This window comes from Drosophila sulfurigaster, chromosome 2L (assembly GCF_023558435.1).
Source record: "Drosophila sulfurigaster albostrigata strain 15112-1811.04 chromosome 2L, ASM2355843v2, whole genome shotgun sequence".
Classification (NCBI taxonomy): Eukaryota; Metazoa; Arthropoda; class Insecta; order Diptera; family Drosophilidae; genus Drosophila; species Drosophila sulfurigaster.
The window spans coordinates 25,040,162-25,064,352 of NC_084881.1; the positions used below are offsets into that span (position 1 = coordinate 25,040,162).

Here is a 24,191-nt window from a genome sequence, read left to right on the forward strand (position 1 = left end):
GAATATTAAGAATTTACGCGCGATAATTTCGAGAGCACAACGCGAGCCGTGTGTGGTGCAGCTGTTATTGAAATGGTAACTGACGCCAAGGCGGCGCCACCTGCTGCAATGCAACGAGCTCCAACGAGAATTGTCCAAAAAAATGCCAAACGCGGCAGTATTAAATACCACTATTATATCCTGCTGCAGCGCTGCCAGTCCAACGGGTGAGCGGGCTATTTAAACGGCCTATGCAATTTCAAAACAACCAAATGGTATAAAATGGATACTGCCATCTTTTACAGTAAAAAATATTTTACTATTATTCTTATATCTTAATTGATTACTTAAAATTATTTTTCTTAAATTAAACTCTCTTTCTAAAATTGCTAAATTTTAAAAGTGACCATACAAATGCGCGACATATCAACAACAAAAAATTTGGTCACCCTGCTGCTGCTCGATAAGTGCTAGTCTCGATACGTCGCTATCGATAACAACCCACCTACTTCTACTGGTGCCCAGCTAAAACAACACACTTCTTGCAAAGAAAAACAACAAATTTTGCAAAAACCGCGTGCAAATTCGTGCAATAAACATAGACAAAACAAACAATTAACGTCTCTGCAACCATTAAACAATATGCAAGCGGCTAAAGTGCGCGACTTGGCTGCTTAAAAACGGGCGGAAAAAAGTGCGCGTGTGAAACAGAGTGAAGGAAGTGAAGAAGAAGTGGAAAAAACGTCGCCGCCGCTGGGCGCAAAAAAAAAACGCACTGAGCTAAATAAATTGGCTTGCTCTCTGTGGCAAATAAAGCAGCCGCCAATGTGCTGAAGAGCGACAGGCAAGCAACAACAGAACCATGTCCAAAACAACCGAAGCCTTTGATGAGGAGCTGTTCGAGACGCGTCTTGAGGCGCTCAAGGACACGCAGCAGGAAATACAGCAGATGTCCAGCTGGTGCCTGCAGCATCGTCAGAACCACAAAAAGATCATACAATGCTGGCTAAATGTTTTTAAGCGAGGTGCGTAGAAAGAGTTGTAAACAAAAGTCTACCTAAGAACGCGTTCTTTAATACTTTCTTTTGCAGTTCGCGTTGATCATCGCTTGGTTTTGTTTTATTTAGCCAACGATGTCATACAATATAGCAAACGCAAGCGCTACGAATTTGTTGAATGCTGGGCCACCGCTTTGCAAAGAGCCACCACAATGGTGCGGTAAGTATAAACGTCGAAAAGACTTCTAAAATGGGTCTTTAATAATCTCTCTGCACCCTTATTTAGTGATGATCGCGTTAAGGGCAAAATCCTGCGGATCTTTCAAATCTGGGAACAGCGTGAAATCTACAATGAAGAGTTTCTTAGTGACCTTAGCGGTCTACTCAACATTGCGCCGCCTAAAAAATCCGCCGCTCACTCGGATCCTGGCAATGAATATCAGAACACAACGCTTATAGCACAAGTGCGGGAATGCGTCGAGCTGGCTGAGGCCACAGACAAGAGCATGAAGAAGCTACCCAAGCCGCCAACATTCGAAATCGAAGCCATCAAGCAGCAACTCAAAGATAAAAGTCATTCGGGTGACATTGAAAAGGAGTTGGAACGTTGTGTTGCCTTTATCAATGCGTACAACAAGAATTTGCAGAATGAGATTAAGTGTCGCAAGGCGGTGATGGAAACCATTGAGGCGGCCAAAAAGTTCTACGAACATCAGGGCCGTGAAGTCAAAGTGGTAGCGAGTGTAAGTTACTTCTATGTGTAGGTTTAACTTGTAACTAACTCGATGTTATTCTTACTATAGGCCTATAAAAGTTTTGGCACCCGTATCAAGATTGTGAAAAGGAAATTGGATGAGGTTATACCCACGCTAAACAGTCCGATACCGTCGCCGGACATTAATGCGCCGTCGCCAGAACGTGATGCGGATTTGCAGCTGCCCGATGAAAACAATTCGCCGCTGGGCTTGGTAAAAATACACATTTTTAGTCTTTGTCTAAGAGAACATCGTTAACACATCTTTCTGTTACTATTGCAGAACATGTTTGGCGGCGGTCTGAACGGCTTTGCCAGCTATTTAGATGGCGGCCAGCTACCGTTTGACATTAATGATTTTAAGCGTGACTCTGGTGGCGGCAAAGATCGCGGCAGCGCCATTGAAGTAATTGGCTCACGCTCGGATGATGAAAGTTACACACCCGGCGCCAATTATTACAAACCTGACCCCAGCAGCTATGGCAACAGCAATGCCAATGGAAATAGCTCCAGCGGCATACCAGGTTTGGGTGGCGGAAATGGAGCGAGCGATGAGTACAATCCGTTGCAGGCTCAGTCGAGCTATGTACCGCCGCCAGTGCCGCCCATTTTTGGCGATACTTCACAGGAATATGCGCCACCGCCGCCGCCACACTTGGGCTACGGTCAGCCAGAGAATCAATATACTCCCGCAACATTGAACAGCAGTGCGATGGCGCCGCCGCCACCAATGCCTCCTTCGCTGACGGGCAGCGGTGTCGATGATTTCAATAGCACATGGGACATGAGCATGACATGGACGCCGCTCGATAACAGTTTAAATAGCAGCGGTGCCAGCTCAAGTTATACGCCACAATCGACACCGCATTCGCCGCCACATTTCGAACGCAAAGGCAGCGGCGCACCCATCGAATATAGCGAGCATCATAATGCGGCAGCGTTGGGTGCTCAGGATGTGGATCATCGTACGGTGCAGCTGCCGCCGGCATTCAATTTTCGACCGAAGAGCGCGCTGAGCGAGGAGAAAACACGTCAGTTGGTGGACATTGATCATAGGAATTTAATATCTCTAACTGGATCGCCGGGTGGAGCAGAGAAGGCAAGAATCTAATTACCTAATTAATGAATTCTTTAGTTAATTCAATATTGTTGCTCTGCAGGACTTTGCTGGTGGCGATGTGGACTATCGCACGGCTCCGTCTGGTAAGGGAGAGGAAGGCGGCAGCGCCATACGCAGCTTGGGCAACAGTCCGCCCATGATGGCACCGCCGGGCAGCTATGTAAAGAAGACTAGTTCGCCACACAAATCGAATGCCAGTAAGTTGTCCCTTTTATTAAATGCAAAATTATCTCGGCAACTAAAGCTCATTATTTTGCAGGCTCCTCTTCTGAATCAGATCGTGTAGATGGTTCAACGCGTTATGATCCCGCTGATATGGTTATTGACATGGATATGTCCGACGAGGATCTGGACGAATCGCAGCGAGGTAGTCCAATAATATTCAATTATATTCTCAAACTATTAGATTTAGTTGGCATATTGTATTATATTGTAATAACTTTAATGCAGATGCCAATGCGGAGCAAGGCGATGGTGAACTCGATGCCAATGGTGCGTTGACACCTTCACGTCCGGCGCTGCTGGAAACACCGCCAGAATTTCAATGGGATACAAACAGCACATTTTTAGCGCCACCAAGCGCTGGCAACAACATGCAGGACATGCAGGCCGAGACACAACAGCAGCAGCCACCTTTACCGCCACAGCAGCAACAACAGGCGTGGAATCAAATGCAACCGCCCATGCCCTGGAATGGCAATGAGGGCAACAATGGACCCGCTGGTGTGCCGCCACCACCACCACGTCCGCCATTCGCCGGAGGCGGCGGTGGACCCTTTCCATTTCAGCCTTTTGGCAATAGTCCGGATAACATGGGACGCGGCGGCAGGGGACGTGGAGGTGGTCGCGGTGGTGGTGGTGGTGGCAATGGCTGGTCGGGACCCAATTATAGACCCAATTACCAACGCATGCCTGGCCCATTTGAAGGCGGACCGGGTCCTGGGCCAGGATCTGGGCCCGGGCCACGTCCGTTCTTTCCGCGCGGCGGCGGACCGATGCGCGCTGGCGGCGGACGTGGACGCATGCGTGGTAAACCTTGGATGTAATTACGTATTTTAGATGCTATATAAATAACAAACACCCAAAAAAAAAAAACACTCACACAACAAACAAAAACAACAACCTATACAATGTCGTATACAAGTGCAAAGTTTTTAGCAATTAGTTGACTTATCTCATTTGGGATTTAACTCACTCACACACACAACAACCACACACACGCAGAGATCTATAAACGTTTAGTTTAAATCGAGATCCTGGGGAGCGACGGATCGTTGATAAATTTCATAGATATATATATAAACCAGCATCTAATTTTAAGCTTAAAGTTCTGCAATTCCCTGATAAACATAATAATACATATATATAAAGAAATATATTTATATAGACAGCCTTTTTAGTCTGGTCGTTCTTCTACCCACAATTATTGTCTCGATATTTTCAAACAATTTAATTCGCGGACAGATGAAATCAATTTAATAAAATTTAACTACGAGTTCTGTTCTGAGTAAATTTATTCTAAATGCTATTACATTTCTGGAAGCTATACGAATTCCCCCATGAGAGCTGATCGTATAATTTATAGTGCCAAAGATGCGGGGTTTCAATCAATATATTGTAATATTATTTTTGTGTTTTGTGGCGTATTCAACGATCCCAAGCTTCGGTTCGACAATTTCAAAGACTTTTGTTTAGCAACAAAATTTCATTTTTAAGATGCCTTAGCTTAATCACACAATTCTAATTCCTAGTTTAGATATATATATATTTAAGAGAAATATTAATTGTAATTGTAATAGAAGCAAAATCACGCAATAATTCACTAATTATCACCCATCCAGCGATTAATTAATTAATTCGGTAGCAATCGAAACGTTTAAGAGAAATCTCTTCAAAGAAATTTAAAAGTTAAATAAAGAATCGTATTTCTTTTTAATATTCACTCGAACAGATCATCAACTAAAATCAACTGACTTACTGCTTTTTGGCGAATCTCTAGCAAAATTGTGACTAGGGGAAAGTACAATAAAATTAATTTCGAATATCTTTTCAAGTTTCTCATACAAAGACTGACTGTGGCCATGAATGACTCGACTTAAATCATATAGTATATTATTTATCTGCCATGGGGGAAACACTTCCATTTCCATTCCAAACTCAAGCTTTAACTCATATCATCTCTTAGTACAAATGATGCCATTAAGAAGTTCAATTGGCATACTAACACATCCACACTCATCAAGTAAATATAATAAAGTAGTATTTAAAGTAGTCTATAATTATTCTATGTAGTTCTTTTGTATAAGCTGATATGTATAACAGAAATAAATTTAGAATTCAGTATTGTAATTGTACATAAATATAAAAATTAATGTGATATTTAAAGTTGAAAACGCTGTTTCAATACGTAACACATTATAAATGACTATGCTTAAATCAATTTTGAAGGATCTAAAATGTTATATGTTAGTGCCTCGTGTTGTTTACCTGTTGACGATGTCTGCTGGCAGTTAATCACCTCCGTTTAGAGTTGGTTCCCTTCGCTCTTTCGCTTCGGAAGTCGGAACTCATCAATCGTGTCGGCAAACTCTTGTTTAGACTTCTTTTTTCACTCGGTAGGCGTTATTTTCCTACTATTTAATAACATGTAGTTAGTACTTAAAAAGTAGAATTCTCAAGGATAACCTTTTTTCTAGGATATAAACAGAACTGATTGATGTGCAAAATCGTGTTTCATGCTCGTCAGGAAAATGAAAGGAAATGCTAATAAAGTGTGTTTAGAAAAAAATAGACCTCAAATACTACACAAATGTACTAAAATTGTTATTGGAATTAATTTTTTTATTAATTATAAATTATAGTCACGATATAGTATATAAATTTGTATAGCTGCCTTATAATTTAGTTCCGATTTTCATAAACAATGTCTCAAAGTCGTCGCTGATTAAGAATACTGGTAGAAGTTTAGTAGTAAATGTTGCTGTTACAAAAAATCATCGCATTTCAGAAAACGTGTCACTAAATTTTTTTTTGGTTGATCGTCAGTCACTTTAAAGTGCGACATTTAAGTGCTAAAATTTTTGTTAATATTTTTTTGTTGCCTGTAAATTAAAAACAATTTTTCCCAACCCAATCAAAAGTATACAGATTTGTTTGTTCAATCGTTAATAACTTTTATTTTCTATTTGATATAGCACTAAATAATAGCTTACAAAATAAATGTTAGTATAATACGCTTAAGCTAACAGCCTTTAAAAGTTTACACTAGGTTCGAGTGTTGCTACAACAGCAGGAAGAGTTCTTCGTCCTTCGTCCATTTGTCTAATTCCACTAATAGTCTCTGGCGAGCAATGTGAGCAGATCGCCAATGTAAGCCTGAGCCATTTGCAATGTCTCATACTTGGAGAGTCGACGATCGTTGCCCAAAGAGGGAACCACATCCCTCAACTTGTCGAAGGCATCATTCAAGCTGTTCATGCGACGACGCTCTCGAGCATTGGCTGCCAAGCGTCGCTTGCGCACAACTTCTGGACCGCATGGCTGCTCCTGATCCTGTGGTTGTTGCTGATGTTGATGTTGCAGTTGCTGATGCTGCTGCTGTAGAAGTTGATGCTGTACAAGTGGAAGCTGCAGTTGTGGCTGCTGCTGATGTTGCTGTTGATGATGTTGCTGCTGTTGATAATGTTGTTGCTGCTGCAGTTGATGCTGTTGCAGATGTTGCTGGCTCAGCTGTGCAGTTTGCTGCGTTGGCTGTTGTATATGCGTGGGTTTCTCGTAGGGTTTGCTTCGTGCCGAAGATGTTTTTGTCCAGTATTTGGTTGCCTTGCCTTGATATTTTGCGGGAGCAGCTGGCGCAATGGGTTGCTGTTGTGTCTGTGCGCTCAGCATTTGTTCTAGCTCCAACATGGCTGGCGTATCGTAATAGAGTTCGGGTGAGCAACTGTTGGTGCCATCGGATAAACTATCCGCACTGCCAGCGAAATCCTGATCCTGTTGATAGATCAATTGTTCCAGCGTCTGATACGCTTCGCCGCTGCTAAAGATGGGATCTGTATCGGCTTCCACAGAGGAGGAGGATGTTGCCTCCTGGCTCTCGGCACCGAAGTAGAATTGCTCAAGGAGTTCGTTGTTGGTCAACATGATGTTGCGTGTGCAAAGTGCAAAGGATAACTGATGCTACAGAGAAAGAGAGATGCCCTTAAATACCAATAAGCAGGTCAACGTTGATTGGCCAAAATCCGAAAATCCCTTTTGCTCTTACCTGATTCGCTAAGCCAGCGTTGCCGCTGTTGATCCTGTTTTTCTGTTTGCTGCGCTACCTTCTTCGTCATCTTCCATCCTCTTCTTGTTTGTTGTCTACCTGGAGAGCGTGCCCCGTTTTTTGGCTTGCGGTCAAAACGTTTAATTGCCTCGGTTGTTGTTGCCTACTTTGTTTGACCTGCCAGCGTAATCACATATCATTTTGCTGAACAAACTTCTTTTGTTGTCCCGAAGTTGGGCTTCTGAAGTTGGCTTTTTACACATTTATGCATATTTAAATTCAGGTGGCAAACACACAATTGTTGCCAAGGTCAATCTTTGTACTTACAAAAGGATCTTCTTTGCCTTTTTGTGGGAATTACCATAACGCTTACAACTACAATACTTATAACAGGTAAACCGCATTGTGGGCCAACAACGCTTTTGTCCAGTAGGCAAATTGTTGCTTCTTCTTCTTTATGTTGCATGTCTTAAGTTGTCTTGTGGTCTAGCGTTGATCCGTCTGCAACAAACGGTAAGTGCTCTGACCAAAATTTCTCCAACTTCACTTCACATTGAAAGCATCCCTTTTTCTTCTGTGGTTTTGTACTTTCGATTTTAGCCATTGTTCGAGTGTTTGTAATTTACTTTATTGGGTCAGAAACAAAGTTTTGTCGATCGCTTTGCTGCTTTCTTTGAGAAAGCTGCAGTTGCTTCCGCAAATCATTTAATGACAACTGAAAATCTTCACACGCTTAGTTGAAGTCCAAAAGGCAGCATGAAAAGTATTAACGTCGATTCATTAAGCATAAGCTACTAAACACACATATTCTCTAAATCTAACCTAAGAACTATTGTATCTTTTATTATCCAAGTAGCTTATATCTTATTTACTAGCTTGGTAATGACTATATTGTTTATTTTTAATGTAATATCATTTCAAATTTAACTAAGTTGTTCCTACAGAAAATATTCTAAGAGAGAAATTGATGTGAAAACTATATCAACCGCAATACAAAGTTGTCATCTCAGGAAGATATCGTGATAATAAAGTATTTTTTTGTGTATATGTATATTAAAAACAAATTGGAATTATAGATACGAAGGATATTAATATTTTTATTTAGTATTTCAAATTATTTCTTGTATTCTTTATCTCCTTTATTATTATAATTATTATTATTATAAAGCATCGCTCATACAAATATTTAGATTTTTCGTTTTAATTATTTTCATTAAGGTAAATTATTGTATAATTACAACATATATAATAAAATTCCTTAATTTATTTACAACAACAATTGAAATGTGAAAACAATGTAGAAAATTCGCTACAGTTATGTCGTAATATATTGAAAATAATTAAAGAATTGCAGAGTTAATAAAAGGAAATTATTTCAATTGTTTGCAAAAATTATATGACTTATCTGTTTTGCTAAGCAATTACAGCAGTTTTCAGTTTTATTTGCATTCTTTACTATTATTAACACAAGTGACAAATATAAATAATCGTTTTTTTTTCAATTGTGTAATAATAAACTTGTACTAAAATTTGTTCAAAATGAAAACATAATGATACCTCAATCGATTTTACGTAGTTATATTCGATTTCTGTCTTTTTTTTTAAGTTGTAATATTTCAAAATGTAATATATTTATTTACAAATACAGTTTGTGTTTCCATTCATAAAAGGTGACTTGGCTTTATTTAATATATAATGAATAAAAAGGTTGTAATGATAGCAAATAGCAACTATATCTTATATCTATATAAAATCTCGACCTAAAAAGTACTTGTCATGCAGTGGGTGCAATTTCGCATTGGCTGCTTGATGGATGTGATGCAACCACAAAGCCACATTCCATTATGCACATTCGAAAAACTCGAGATGAGTTTGCTCGGCTTTTCACGGGCATCAAGTAGGACTACCGCCCACCTTTTAAGATGCCGCAACGAAAGGTTAATTAACTCGACAGAATACAATACGAAATGCACTACTATGTATAATATAGAAGAAGAAAATCAATTCGAACAGTTCGCTGCATTTCTAAAGAAAACGAGCAAAACAATTCCAAAACAAGGGGCAAGGCGAGCGCCGGCCATGGCTAAAATGTACAAATGATGTGGACGCTGATATTTCACACAAATTGACAAGAACAAAGATCGAGATCGGGATCGGTCGGTGGCAGATCCTTTGCCGACAAAAGAGTGACGTTTGATCTTGACGCTCATGATGATGCCACTGATCGATGTGCCACGCGACCGCAGAATGCAACATTCGACATTCTGCTGCCATTTCGAGCGAAAGGACTCAGCTAAAGATCGGCAGCGCCTTTTCTCCTCTCTTGCCCCTCGCTCGATATTTATAAGGGAAATTTCCAATTAGCATGTGGATTACCTGATCCAACATTTGGCCAAGTTCATCACTCCACCGCTAACTCCAAGGCAAACTCCATGTGCTTGTCAAAATAGCAACAATAGAAATTGTAGGCGGTTCTGGTTGAAATGCTGAATCCTCTTGCCATGAGCAAACAATAGACCAACTGATGATAATCCCCTCTGCGTGTTCTCTCTCTCTCTCTTTAGATTAATCGTTTTGGTTGTGCGGATTATACGTTGGCGCTAAATTGCGAAAATGCGATTAGAAGAGTCAACTGAGAGAGCTCGAGAATTGCGTGAGATTGTTTTTCTCTTCTTTTGTCACTCTCGGGGAATCTCGAGGATCAACTATTGTCTCTGGGAAAAGAGCAGAGAACAAAAGACGAAGTGGGCAAGTGCAAAGTTCATTGTTTGTGCTGCATTGTTCTATTGTCAAAGTGGAAATCACTTGAAGTGGCCCTTTGAGCCAAATTACCATGTAATATTCGAGTATTACGAGTTATTATATAGTGCAGTAATATTTACTTCTGTGAAATTTATATTTTGGTTTGGCCAGCTGTGCATATAAACAGCCAAACAGCCAGACAGTGTGTCGCTGCCAGGATTAGCTTGGACAACAAATACTCAATAACTTTAAGTCCTCCATTTGCATTTTAGCTACGGAAAAAAGGATTCTTGGAAAAACCCATGACATAACTTAGGACACACGTCAAGACGCAAGTATTACGCCATTTGCGCCCCGCCCTAAAAGCATATCAGCATATCCTGTTAGGCTCAAGAGATACGGGCCCAGAAAATGTGTCAGGCAATTGCGAACGGAATTTATTGACACTCGACAGTGATTTTGGAAAAACAAACACAGGTAACCCCAACAAAAATGTGACGCTCGACGGTCCTGCAACAGGACCTTTTGGGTAATCAGGCAGGCAGACGACACAAGTAGAGCAGGTAATTGTAGCATCAGTAGTAGTCGTTGTCCTTGATGAGTATCATAAATTGTCATCACATAAATAGCGGCATGAGCCGAACAACCGAAATATCCTGTGACATTTATGACTCTATTGCGACTGCCGTTCGATAAGCGGTGTCCCTTTTAACACACTCGGCAGCCAAGCCGAACAAAATGAAACCCTATCTTAATAAGCATTTAATGGTAGCGGTAAAGACGGCTCAACAAAAAGTGTTAAGTGGACTGGGAGATTAACAAAACGAGAGACAAAGACAAACACAATTGAGCTACATTTAGACAATACAATCTCTAAGTGTGTTTATTATTGTTATTATTGGAAAGAGTTGCTTACACTCGATACAGCTTGTTTTATAAGTTATACATAATAAAATAGTGTAATGTCTATTCACAGTTGCAACAATATGCAATAGGCTTTAACAACTGTGAATTGTCCGTTGTTTAAGAACTAAATGAATGCTTCTAAAATCAACTGATTTCTCTAATACTTTCTTTTCTGTTTTTTTTTTTCATTTCACAAATCACACAAATCGTTGAATTTTTGCTGCGAGCACCAAAGCAAATATATAGTATATAAATAGAATTTGTTGTTTTTGCATGGTCCGCATGGTGTTAAATAGTATTAAATAAGTTGCGATATTGCTGATATGACAATTAGTACAAATCATTTAATGATATTAGAGATAGAGGGGTTAGAGAGTCGTGCAGTTGTCCGAGTGTTAAAAAATACATAATGAGTTTAAACGCAATGATTAAAATAAGTATTTATGTCTACAGTAAGGAAGGATAGTTAGAGACTGCGAGAAACAACTAGTTTAATTTGGTTTTATGCGGTCTGTAAATCGTTAACCTCCATTTGAATGTATATGTTTCTGTTTCTTTGTGCTATCACTGTGCCACGCTTAAAGCGTTGTCGAGGTCACTGTACTAACGCCGTGCACCAGAATCGTTGGCGGCAGCTCAGCCGTCAGTTCGGTTAGCAGCTCCACATAACTGGCGCTGCGATCTGGGAAGTCGGGCAACGTTGGATTCGGCGGCGCAGCCAAATAAATAAATGATAAGGCCGTTTGATCGGAGCGATCCCGTATTATCTGATTCACCCGCTGCATATACAACAGCGAGCGATTGAACTTGTCCTCGGCAATCTCATCGCCATCGTCCAGCAATGCCTCATCCGCCTGGCCCGTAAACTGCTTAAGCACCCGACTATGTTGCGTGAATTCCGTATCGCGACACCATTCCTGTATCTCCACAATGTCCGCATTGATACGCAGCTCTTTCAGCGATTGCTCCAGCTTCAGCTTGGGAGACACGTCCATGTGATGCGCATTCGTTTCAAAAGTGCTGAAACAAATTAATATAATTAAATAAGAATTGTAATCAAATGAAAGACAATACTTACCCCATACTGCGTTCTTCGCTTGCCTCGCAGAGAAAGATGCGCACACGCAAGTGCTTCCATTTGGCCAGCATGATGACAGCCAATTGCATCATGAAGAGCGAGACCATGTCAAAGGGATCGCCAGTTGTGGGATTGAATACATTAATGGGCCACACATCGATGTATTTTACGTGTTTGCTTCTGTAATGTTGCAAAAGTTGTGTTTAGAATTTAATTTTTGAGTTTTCTCTATAGTTTACTTACATGGTTATAAAGTTTTTGTCCAGCCGCTGGAAATTGCGACACAAGCACAGGTTCTTCTTCATACGCAGGGTATCACATAGGATTTCCACATATTCCTGCACCTCAAAGTGCTTCGGCTGACCGTCGCGACGTATGGGAAAGTTTTGTATATCACCTTCGTTAAAGTCATCAGTTTTATAGGGAGATGAGCCACTAAAAAAGAATTCATGAAGTGAATAAATTACAAGGCTTCAGTGTGCTCTAAGTGAACTCACTTCTGGAAGAAATCCTTGGGCGCCTCATTGTCATAGAAGCCCAGTATAATGGTGTTTGGTTTCATGGCGCCAATGCCAGATAAGCGTATCAAATGCTGCACGCCTTCGCGTATGCTGCGACTGATGGTGACCTCGGTGAAGGCTTTCACACGCATGTGATCTAGGAATTGCCACCACTGCTGATTCTCTACGGCATCCTCGACGCCCTTAAAGTCGCCCAGCTTGACGTGGCCAATAATATAAAGGCCACTCTTCTTGAGATCATTGACAAAGTCCACGAGGGGACAGCAGGAACGTGGCGACGACACCAAAAGCAGAATTTGTGGACGCCAGAACTTTACGTGATCCTTGCGTGGATCCAACATAAGCAAATACTTGCGCACCTTTAAAGAGAATTCGGATTTAGAATAATTCAATTGAATTGTAAATGCCAATTTACTCACTTGATGGAACATTAGCGCCTGGGAAATAGAGCCCCATTGGGCTGCCTGTGTGGCTGGCGAAAACAGATGCAGCGCTATGACCAAGATCAGACAGAGAATGATGCACAACGAAGCATAAATGGGATTGATGACAAACATCATGATCAGTGTGCCCAGCAGACCGACCAAGCATGTATGCCACGTAAAGTATTTGAAGAGCGGACGGAAATTGGGAGCACCCGTTAACTCGATGCCCAAGCAAGCGAGGTTCGTGGCCAAATAGGAGAGCATAAACAGCACCGAATTGATCTGAGCAATGATGTTGAATGAGCCAATCAATAGCACACATTCAACGAGTATCCAACTAACTAAGACAGCACAAATGGGATTGCCCTTCCAGGTGCCGCGCAGTACGAAATTGAGCAGCGATCCAAAGACCTGATCCTTGCTAAGTGCTTCCAGAATGCGACTGGAGCCAATGAGATTGCTGAGACCCGTGGAAAAGGTGGCCGTCATAATGCCAATGGCGGTGAATGGTGGCCACAGATTGATGGGCATCAGAAACAGATAATTATTCTGCATCGTCTCAGCGGGTGTGGTGCAGCTCATGAGGAACGAGAGAATGATGTACGAGACGAATGTGAAGCAAACAGCAGACAAAGTGCCCCATGGAATGCTCTTCGAGGGATTCTTCAATTCGCCCGACATATTCGCGCCAGCCATAATTCCCGTAACACCCGAGAAGAGTACTCCGAATGTTGTTGAGAAGTCCACGGGCTTGTTGTTCGAAGTGTAATCCTGTGTATAATTCGATCCCAGATTATTTTTTAATGTCGTTGCGCTGAGTCCAGTGTAGGGAAGAAATTTCGTTCCATTTAGCAAAGTGTTTGTTAAGGGCACGGAAATCTGTTGAATAGGGTAAAATACATGAATTTGTTGATAATTTTAATGCGTTGACGATTATTGCACTTAGTTGATAACTATTGCGATATAAATGTGGAAATGTAGGGGTTTGTTTGAGACTCTTATCAGCGAACCAAGAAACCAAATGATTCACATGCTAACTAACAAAAAAAAAAACCTACTTAGAAAACCTCTACGAAAACAGGAGAAATGTTGTTTTAGAAACATAAAGTTAAAACTTCATTAATTTGCTTATCGGTCGATACTTGCTAATCGGGATCCCCAAGCAAACCGGCGATTTATGTGGGCAGCTGCTAAATACCAGATTCATCCTCAAATACTGCCAAAAACTAGAATCAGAAGGATTAATTCTTTAAAGAAATAACAAACCCTCATTATTTTTATCTCTTTAAATATTTATGATTTGAAATTCTTATTCAAATTCTTGAATTTATAGTAATAAATATACTTTAATATGAAGTAAAATAATTAGAATTCTCTATATAATATTAACTACAAAATTGAAATTGTTTTGTAGGCGTCTTATTGCAAAACATAAAACAAAAATGACCAATCGCATATTTTGTTATCGTACTAAGCTTAAGATATTAGCAATATCTAGTTCATGCTCGCAGATAAAAGTTCTGCGACATTCTCTAGAGAACACGCATAGTTATAAATCCTAAATTTTTGAAGCCTTAGTAACTCGTAACTAAACAACTATTGACCAAGCGTCCGCACTAGTGAATAAGTTAAGGACTAGTCTCCCTTTCGATGATAAACTTGACAAGGGATTAGTTTTGATGATTGATTAGGTTATGCTTACCGTGTCATCGGTGGGGCCAACCGAAAGAAAGCTGATATAAGTAGCAAACAGGCAAATGGTCACGACTCCCAAAATAAGCACTGACGTCTTGGCGAAGAGGGCGGCGCCCACCAGACAGACGAGCAACATGCATGTGTTGATTATACTGCTATAGAGGAAGCGATACCAATCGCTATCCGGCAGATATGAATCAGAATGTAAGACGAACTGTCCGTCCTTGCCAAAATTGTCTATTATGCCCTCAGTGCAGCCGGCAATGGCCATGGCACAGCCCACAACATTGGCAAAAAAGAATAGAGTGCCAATGGAGCCGCCAAACTCTAAGCCCAATGTGCGACTGATCATGACTAAAAAAAAGAAAAATGTATTAAGTTTTGTTTTCATAATTACTTTTAATACTTACAGTAGACACCTCCACCTTCGATGGCGCCATTGGTGGAAATGGCACAAACGGACGCTACCGTAAACAGCAGTATAGCATAGGCGATGAGGAACTGTAGAAGCGTTACATACAAGCCCGCATTGCCCACAACGTAACCTAATTGGAGAATGAAAAAGTTGGATAAACGCAGTAACAACAAGTGGCAAGTGACGTCATTGCACAACTCACCGACACGTATGAAGACTAAGGCGCTAAACATGGACAAGGCGACGGGACTAAAGACACCAGCAAAGGTCCCCAAGGTGCGTCCATTGCGCTCTGGATCCTGCATGCCAAACTCCACATAGCCATCACTGGACTGCGGCGTCATTGGTCTAGTGCTTTCGCTTCCGCCAAAGAGGGAGCCAAAGCTGCGCAACACATTTGCTGCGCCGCCATTGCGAGGCGCTGCAATTGGTGCCGTCTCCTGGTCGGTGCTGATGCTCATCGCAGCAGCTGTTCCGTTACTCTGCTGCTAATAATAATAAGTCCCACACACACAGACACACACAATCACAAATAATAACGCCCACAAATTGTTGCAAATCACAGGAATTGCTTTTGTCGCTCTTTTTATTCTTTTGTTTGCGTTTGATGCTTTTTCTTGATGTGCTTATTATTTATCTCTGCTTGAGCGCGTCACTTGTCGCTAGCGCTAGCGCTGTTGGCTGCGTCGCAGTTCTCTTCTGTTGTTACAGAGAAATCGCTTTGAACTGATGATGAGAGTGCCCCACCGTCCCCCGAAGGGCCAGTGGCTCCAACAACAACATGCACAGCTGACAAACAGATACTAAAAAAGCACAAATGCTATAGCTACGGCTAGTATTTTTTGGTCACACTCAATGTTGCCGGCAATTTTTGTATACCAAATGCTAGTATATCGCAACGGTCACATAGTGCGTTAGAAATTGAATAAGTGCTGTTAGCTGCAGTAACGATATTTAATCGCGAATAACATAAAATGACAAATAAAACATTTAATATTTGTTAAAATGCTTTTATTATACTTATTTCACACACTTTATTTGATACTTTTTATATTCAATTAACTTTGCGAGTAAATTTAAGTTACCGCTCAGCAGCATCACAGGAGTCAGTCACTGGATTTATTCATGCCGCATTTTGCTCATCACTGATTTCATTGCAGCTGTTTTGTTTTCGCTACCAAAACGTTTAGCAGTGCAAAGAAAATTGGAATTTATAGTGGAAAATAAGAAATGGTAAATGATAAAAAGAGGCGTTCGCGATCACGCGAACGTTATCGTGATGAGCGCAACGTTGCTGCCAACGATAGGGACCGCGAGCGTGAACGGGAGCGAGAGCGGGAACGCAACCGGGACAGAGATAGGCAAAGGGAACGGGAGCGGGAGCAGCGCGATAGACAATTTGACAATCGCGAGAAGGACCGACGCCAACGACGCTCGCGCTCAAGGTAAGCTAACATATTGAAAGAAAGTTCTGTTATTAACAAGTTTTATTTCTAGAGAGGATCGCACTAGACGCGTTGGCCGCTCGCCGGAGCGTCAGCGTCCAGTTCGTGAACGCTCGCGAGAGCGTGCAGCACGCAATGGAGAGCCGGATAAGAAGACTAAGTTAGAGACGACCACAAAGAGCGAGCCGACAGCCAGCGTAATTAAACCAGAAGATGAGCAAGTGGATGACAGCGATGCCAAGATCAAGAAGGAGCCGCTGTCGCTGGAGGAACTGCTGGACAAGAAGAAACGTGAGGAACAGGCGCGAAGCAAACCTGTGTTCCTCACCAAGGAGCAGCGTGCTGCGGAGGCCTTAAAACGCCGTCAGGAAGAAGTCGAACGAATGCGTGCCGCTCAAGATGCGGCCCGCGAACAGATGCAGGCAGCCAACAGTGGCAGCAGCAAGACAATTGGTGCCATTGCCACCGCATCGGCACCACCGCCAGCTGCCATGCCGCCGCCCCAGACCACAAAGTCGGAGCGTCGTGAACGCGGTGGTGATCGAGGAGAACGTGGAGGCGGTGGGGAGCGTGAACGTGATCGCGACAGCAAACGCAACGAGGATTTGACGCACAAGGACAAGGAGAAGGAGCTGGAAGCAATACGTGAACGTTATTTGGGCATTGTCAAGAAGAAGCGTCGCGTTCGTCGGCTCAATGATCGCAAATTCGTCTTTGACTGGGATGCGGGCGAGGACACCTCCATTGATTACAACAATCTGTACAAGGAGCGTCATCATGTGCAGTTCTTTGGCCGTGGCAATGTGGCCGGCATTGATATCAAGGAACAGAAGCGCACACAGAGTAAATTCTATGGCGATTTGCTGGAGAAGCGACGCACTGAGGCAGAAAAAGAGCAGGAGAAGGTGCGTCTCAAGAAGATGAAGCGCAAGGAAGACAAACAAAAGTGGGACGATCGTCACTGGTCCGAAAAGGACAACGACGAGATGACCGAACGCGATTGGCGTATCTTTCGCGAGGATTACAACATTACCATTAAGGGTGGCAAAATTCCCAATCCCATACGCAGCTGGAATGAGTCTGGCTTCCCCGCCGAGATTATCGATATCATCGACACCGTGGGCTACAAGGAACCGACGCCCATTCAGCGTCAGGCCATTCCCATTGGTCTGCAGAATCGTGACATTATTGGCGTCGCCGAAACGGGTTCGGGTAAAACGCTCGCTTTTCTTATACCGCTGCTGTCATGGATTCAGTCGCTCCCCAAAATCGAACGTCTCGAAGATGTGGACCAAGGCCCCTATGCCATCATAATGGCACCCACACGTGAGTTGGCGCAACAGATCGAGGAGGAAACGACAAAATTCGGTCAACCTCTGGGCATACGCACCGTGGTCGTTGTGGGAGGCTTGTCCAGGGAGGAACAGGGATTCCGATTGCGTCTGGGCTGCGAGATTGTCATCGCGACACCGGGTCGTCTCATCGATGTGCTGGAGAATCGCTATCTGGTGTTGAATCAGTGCACCTACATTGTGCTTGACGAGGCAGATCGTATGATTGACATGGGTTTCGAGCCGGATGTGCAAAAGATTCTTGAATATATGCCAGTGTCCAATCTAAAACCGGATACAGAGGAGGCAGAAGATGAGAAGAAGCTGATGGAGAACTTTTACTCCAAGAAGAAGTACAGACAAACCGTGATGTTCACGGCAACGATGCCGCCAGCTGTGGAGCGTTTGGCACGCTCTTATTTGCGTCGTCCGGCTACGGTATACATCGGATCCGTGGGCAAGCCAACGGAGCGCACCAACCAGATCGTGTACATGATGGGCGAGAACGACAAACGCAAGAAGCTCATGCAGATTCTATCGGCTGGCATCGAACCGCCCGTTATCATCTTTGTCAATCAAAAGAAGGGCGCCGATGTGCTGGCCAAGGGTCTGGAGAAGCTTGGCTACAATTCCTGCACGTTGCACGGTGGCAAAGGCCAGGAGCAGCGTGAATATGCGTTGGCAGCCCTCAAATCGGGAGCCAAGGATATATTGGTGGCCACTGATGTGGCTGGACGTGGTATTGACATCAAGGATGTCTCGCTGGTCATCAATTACGACATGGCTAAATCCATCGAAGATTATACGCATCGTATTGGCCGTACAGGACGTGCGGGCAAAACGGGTGTGGCCATTTCCTTTGTGACCAAGGACGATAGCAGTTTGTTCTACGATCTGAAGCAGTGCGTCACTGCAAGTCCTGTGTCCGTTTGCCCGCCCGAGCTCATGAATCATCCGGAGGCGCAGCATAAGCCCGGCACGGTGGTCACCAAAAAGCGACGAGAGGAGAAAATATTTGCTTAAGTGACAGAAATAATTGCATGCAAATTCTCTCAATAAAACCCAACACAAAATAAATTACAAAAAATATTACATTTATAGAATTAGGAAACTACACACTAATAGTTAGAAACTCATCTAGGCTGTGCTACTCAATTCAACGCATCAGGCGTAAAAAGAAGGCATTGCGACTTTGCTTGGAGTCGTTGGACAAGTATTTGTCATAAAAGTCCAGAATAACCTCTTCGATTTTAAAGCCAAACTTCTGGTACAGCATGACAGCCGAATTACTGGCGGACACATGGAGAGTTATATCCTTGGACATGCATGTCTGTATAAGATGGTAGAGCATCAAGCTAGCAATGCCGCTGCGTTGCCAATTGTGACGCACCGCCATGAAGGAGATGTAGGCTTCGTTGTAGCCCACATCGGGCACAAGGAAGCCGCAGCCAATTACCAGCTTCTTGTAGAGCGCCACCACGCTGTAGTCCGGATAGCTAAGGCATTCACTGACTAGAAAATAAAGCATGTTTATTAGAAAATTATATTGTATAATGAGAAGACTAACGCATATTAAACTTACCATCGATGCCCGGCCAGAAGACGTTCTGGAGAAGCGCATTGACTGCTGGAATATGCTGCGGCCGCACATAGCAGAGGTCGATAGTGGCTCTGCTGGGGTGGGTTTTGTTGACGCGATGCTGCAGCTCGCACATCAGGCGCAGCCAGGGTGGAGCAATCTTCTGGCTGCGATAGATGAACGGATGCAGCACACGCTTAGTGTACGGCGACTCGAAGAGTTCGTACTCCGAGTTGCCCACAATGCGAGCATAGAAGGAACTTCGGATGTCGGGATTACCTTGCTCCAGCAGCTGATAGCGATCTAGTATCTGTGCCTGTTGTTTGCCCAGTTGCAAGCGAGCACGCGCAACAGGATCAATGTGTTCGTCCAGATTGAAGATGGGTCGATTGTGTTCCCGCTTCCATTTGCGCACACAAAGCTTGCGATAGAAGCGACGTACATAGGCGGGTATCTCGATGTGACAGTGCTGTTCTAACGCAAAGATTTTATGCAGCTGCTGATGCAGTTGTTGCTCCTCATAGACGCTGATCAGTGTGAGTTGTTGTGACAACTCCAACGGCCCATCGCGATCCGTTTCAGTCTCTTGCAGCCAGGGCCAATTGCGTCGTGTCTGTCTAATGAATCCGCTGGGTTTGCAGTGCTCTAAGCTGTTAGTCTCCTGTGGTTCTAATTCCTTGTCATCCGGCTCCTCAATAGCCTCCTCTTGCTCCTGCTTGATTTGCGGTGCTTGCTGTTGCTGTTGTTGGGCCTGGTAATTGGTAACTTGAACAATACGTGGCTGATAGCTGTCGTTTTCCTCGGTTTGTGGCTCAGGTTCCATGACTTCCTCTTCGCTTTCATCGCTGCTCGTTTGTGACTTCAGCTCGTCCGGCTGCTCCACTTTAAGTTGTGGCGGCAGCGGTGGTGGCATTGTCATTGCTTCATCTTTCACTTGAGCCACTTCGTTTTCTACAGGCGGCAAACTAAAGTTAGGCTCCAAATCAAACAAACTCGAAGTGTGGCTCGGAGCCTCAAGTAGCGCTTCGTTCATAAAGAAATCCCCTTTGCCACTGGAGCCAATTAATGGTGGCTGCATGAACAAACTCATATCATCCCCACCCAAACTTTCGGCCAGGAAATCCATGAGACTCGCTTGCACGCTGCTAAGTTGTTGATTTGGTGACAATTCCTCTGCAATATCTTGCGTTGTCTGTTGCATCGGTGTCTCCACTTTCACTTCAGGTGCTGCTGTGGTCTGAAACTTAGGCAGACGACCCATGTAGGGACTGCAGTTGATAGAGTATTAGTTGATTTGATAAAAATAGAATTAATAAATTTTATGCTCACATGGCTCGCGCACAACCCTCGCTGGGAGGCTGCAATCGCTCAGCCGATGACTCAGGCGTCAGGCTTGTTGTTTGGCCATCGCTATGATGATCCGTCACAGACAAATCGCTGCCACAACTGTTCTCATCCATCGGCGGCAGGCGGCGATCTGTGCGCAACTGTTGACGCTCCCTCGTTCGCTGCTCAACTAAAAAGATTGAACGTTGATAAGAGTTAAATATCGCTTTCAAAAAATACGATGTCAACTATGGTTATGGCTTTTGCTACTACTTACACTCAGCTCGAGCTCTGCGTGGTGTTAGATTGGGCGTGGCAAGTTTCCACCAGCCGTGCTCCATACAAACATTTATGCCCGATAGAAAGTATTGTGGACTGTTGTGCGAAAGTGCTCCAGAGACGGAGCCGGTCCATTGCTTGCGACGGCGACTGTAATGATATGATGCTTTATCATAATAATCTATTTCAAGCATTTGTTTATTGCCCGCACTCACACACGTGGTTCAAATATGTAGTTCCAGTTTTTGTCCACAAAACTAATAATGTGCGTTCGCCAATGAAAGAACCCGTGATGGCTCAAACCTTTTGCCTTGATGGACAAATTGTAGAGAGTTAGCGTCAATACCAGCACCCAAGGGATGCGTTGACGCACAAAGCGTTCCTTGGGCGCCTCTTTGCCACCTGTGTATTCCATGCGCACGCATTGGATGCACGTGAAATCGAAGAAGACATCACCAAGCAAATCACCTGGTGTACTCGCATGTGGCAAGCATTTAATGTGCACAGGTTGCTCGCATTTCTTGCAGTCCAGATAGTTGTCATCCTCAATGGCATTCTGGCAGTAACTACACGTGGCTTCCATTTCTCCATAAACAACGCGATCTTTTGCATTCGACGCTCAAAACATGTAAACAAACTTGTTGATAGCTAATAGCTGAAAGGTGGGCAAAACATTGATAGACAGCACAATCCGGTTATCGATACATCGATGATTACGCTGCTTTTTAAATTATCGAAAAGAACTTTGGTATTTACAGCACATTTATACCAAACAACCACCGTACTTTTCAATATTCTAGTCAATTTTATTTTCAGCTGGTTACACTACAGAAACATATTGGCAATATATCGCGCGGGCTTATTTAGTATTTAAACAGCTGCAAGTAACGTTGATCAAACTACGAGGAATTAGTTGGATTCACTGAGGTAACCAATAAAAATAACCGCAATCTCCTTTTCAATTAACGGTTCCGTGGACGGAAATAACACTTTATTTGACGTTTCAGTTTTTATGAAATATATTTATTAATTAAATACTTCAGGATGTCCGCAGAGGAATTAAACGACTATTGTTGGTTGATAATAATCAAGTTCCTAAAGCTGAGCGATCAAATAGCGTTATATGAAGCCACTAAAGGCATTTCAAAGCGTTTAAACAAATGTGTTATCGAAAACTGGAAGCTTGAGCAATGCTTTCATATAGATAAAACGAGCACGGTGAAATTTTTAGAGATGCACGAAATGTTCAAAATTTTTCTAAGCAGCGCTAGTGAAAACATCCGGGTATTGAAACTGGACCATGTCACAGAGGTGTTTCTCAAGCGCTGCGTGGATTTCACATTTCCCAACGTGAGAGCACTGGAGTACAAATTGTATGTCTCCTATCTTACGGATCATTCTGATGCGGCCGACGAATGCCTAAGGCTAATGATAAAGCTCTTTCCTGGGGTGCGCTCTTTGAAAACCCACATTGGTTTATTTTTATACCCGCTACCCATAGGGTAGAAGGGTATTATAACTTTGTGCCGGCAGGAAATGTATGTAACAGGTAGAACGAGGCATCTCCGACCCTATAAAGTATATATATTCTTGATCAGCGTCAACAGCCGAGACGATATAGCCATGTCCGTCTGTCCGTCTGTGTGTCTGTCCGTCTGTCCGTCTGTCCGTATGAACACCTAGATCTCAGAGACTATAAGAGATAGAGCTATAATTTTTTTTTTCGACAGCATTTGTTATGTTTGCACGCAGATCAAGTTTGTTTCAAATTTTTGCCACGCCCACTTCCGCCCCCGTAAATCAAAAAAAATCGAATAACAAGCGTAAATTTCAAGCTAGAGTTGCGAATTTTGGTATATACAATAATTACTATAGTAGTTATGATTCCTACTACTTACTAGGGGTCTGAGTTGCTTTGGGTGACAATCTGGTACATTGTGTCGTCTATGGTATATTTTGAATGGTGTACTATATCGATATACCAAACATACCATTTAGTATATTTTTAGTATTTTTGTTAGTATTTTCGGTATATTTTGAAAATGATACCGCAATATTTTGCCTTTATTAAAAAATGGGTAGCGGGTATCTCACAGTCGAGCACACTCGACTGTAACTTTCTTACTTGTTTCCTTTGCTGAAGAACTTTAAGCAGTTGCGCAAACTCGAGATAAGTCCATATTGGCTGGCGCGTGAAGGCCCCGATTACTTCAAATATATTTACAAGTGTGAGTCGCTGGAAGAGTTGACCTTGCATTGTGATTTTCCTTGGCTTCACATTTATGATGCAATCAGGAGATTGCCCAAACTGTACAAAATTTTCTTTCAACTTTGTAACCAACATACTTTGTTTGATATACTAAAATATCTCGTGGACGAGCGTATCAAGGACATACACATGATTCGTTTTAATGATTGCATTAGTCAATATGACCCAACTTCACTGCAAAAACTGATGAAGTTGCAAGTCCTGACTTATAAGCAAGATGGTTTCTCCAGTGATGAACTGAGCGAGCTACTACCAGAATTGAAGCAACTGCTGCAATTGGGACTCATCGACTTAAATATCATATCTAAAACAGAATTGTTGGACAGGTGTCCATCATCAGAATATTTACATTATATATCGAACATGCGATTGGACGAGGATTTCTTTATATTTATCAATCAACATGTCGTGGAAAACGCACTGAATAATCACTCTCAGCCCTTCACATTTATTTGCCATAAGAAGGATGACGACGCGATGGTGATTGGATTTGAAGTGCGGGTATCATCTATATATATAGAATTACATTGCCCCGATACTAAGAGATGCTGAGAGATACTATAAAAAGATATGTATAAATTGTGACATAAAATATATTATAAAAGCTGAAAATTACAAGACTTTCGTTATATTATATTATATGACAGTCCTTGGATTGATGTCAGTAAAGCTAATGTTATTAGCTAACTTATAAATCAAGAGCTTTGCTTAAGACTGTCCCCAAAAAAATATTTCTTTGATTATGATTGCTCATACAATATATGTATGTATATATTTTTACCACATGTTTATTTTATTTCCTTACTAGAAAAATTAATTTTTATATTATAATTATTTACAATTATGAATCAATCAAAATGAGTCTTTCTCTACAGCTAAATAAAGCTTGTTTCTCAGCATTTTATTTTTTCTTATCGCTTGACAACAAAGTTTGTGAGGGTTTCAAAATTAAGTATTTAAGCAGTTGTATACTAAAAGTTGGATTTTGTTTGAGTTAAACGGAAGAGAGAGCAATAAGTAATATTTTAATTATACTATCGTTTTTACATACTTGTACTTGGATTTCTA

At 42.4% G+C, this 24,191-nt stretch overlaps 5 protein-coding genes across 5 annotated transcripts; 2 read left to right on the forward strand and 3 right to left on the reverse strand.

Moving 5' to 3' along the window:
• The first annotated feature begins 442 nt into the window (after positions 1–442).
• Positions 443–4,365, forward strand: LOC133850538 (trithorax group protein osa). The gene is made up of 8 exons (XM_062286661.1): positions 443–1,004; positions 1,071–1,197; positions 1,264–1,720; positions 1,781–1,945; positions 2,015–2,830; positions 2,892–3,048; positions 3,111–3,218; positions 3,302–4,365. The coding sequence occupies exons 1-8, from the start codon at positions 842–844 to the stop codon at positions 3,895–3,897; spliced, it is 2,589 nt and encodes an 862-aa protein (XP_062142645.1). The 5' UTR covers positions 443–841; the 3' UTR covers positions 3,898–4,365.
• A 1,652-nt stretch (positions 4,366–6,017) lies between these two features.
• Positions 6,018–7,881, reverse strand: LOC133850150 (basic helix-loop-helix transcription factor amos). The gene is made up of 2 exons (XM_062286145.1): positions 7,113–7,881; positions 6,018–7,027 (listed from the first exon to the last, which is right to left on the reverse strand). Exon 2 carries the CDS (start codon positions 6,989–6,991, stop codon positions 6,182–6,184), a length of 810 nt encoding a protein of 269 aa, XP_062142129.1. The 5' UTR covers positions 6,992–7,027; positions 7,113–7,881; the 3' UTR covers positions 6,018–6,181.
• A 3,043-nt stretch (positions 7,882–10,924) lies between these two features.
• Positions 10,925–15,683, reverse strand: LOC133835343 (solute carrier family 12 member 9). The gene is made up of 8 exons (XM_062265354.1): positions 15,097–15,683; positions 14,890–15,024; positions 14,487–14,833; positions 12,779–13,663; positions 12,336–12,718; positions 12,082–12,273; positions 11,839–12,018; positions 10,925–11,780 (listed from the first exon to the last, which is right to left on the reverse strand). The coding sequence occupies exons 1-8, from the start codon at positions 15,353–15,355 to the stop codon at positions 11,339–11,341; spliced, it is 2,823 nt and encodes a 940-aa protein (XP_062121338.1). The 5' UTR covers positions 15,356–15,683; the 3' UTR covers positions 10,925–11,338.
• Positions 15,684–15,913: 230 nt separating this feature from the next.
• Positions 15,914–18,747, forward strand: LOC133835344 (probable ATP-dependent RNA helicase DDX23). Its single transcript, XM_062265355.1, has 2 exons — positions 15,914–16,339; positions 16,392–18,747. The coding sequence occupies exons 1-2, from the start codon at positions 16,125–16,127 to the stop codon at positions 18,691–18,693; spliced, it is 2,517 nt and encodes an 838-aa protein (XP_062121339.1). The 5' UTR covers positions 15,914–16,124; the 3' UTR covers positions 18,694–18,747.
• Positions 18,745–21,536, reverse strand: LOC133835345 (cysteine-rich protein 2-binding protein). Its single transcript, XM_062265356.1, has 5 exons — positions 21,070–21,536; positions 20,853–21,004; positions 20,579–20,765; positions 19,253–20,517; positions 18,745–19,182 (listed from the first exon to the last, which is right to left on the reverse strand). The coding sequence occupies exons 1-5, from the start codon at positions 21,435–21,437 to the stop codon at positions 18,827–18,829; spliced, it is 2,328 nt and encodes a 775-aa protein (XP_062121340.1). The 5' UTR covers positions 21,438–21,536; the 3' UTR covers positions 18,745–18,826.
• Between the last annotated feature and the right edge of the window lie 2,655 nt (positions 21,537–24,191).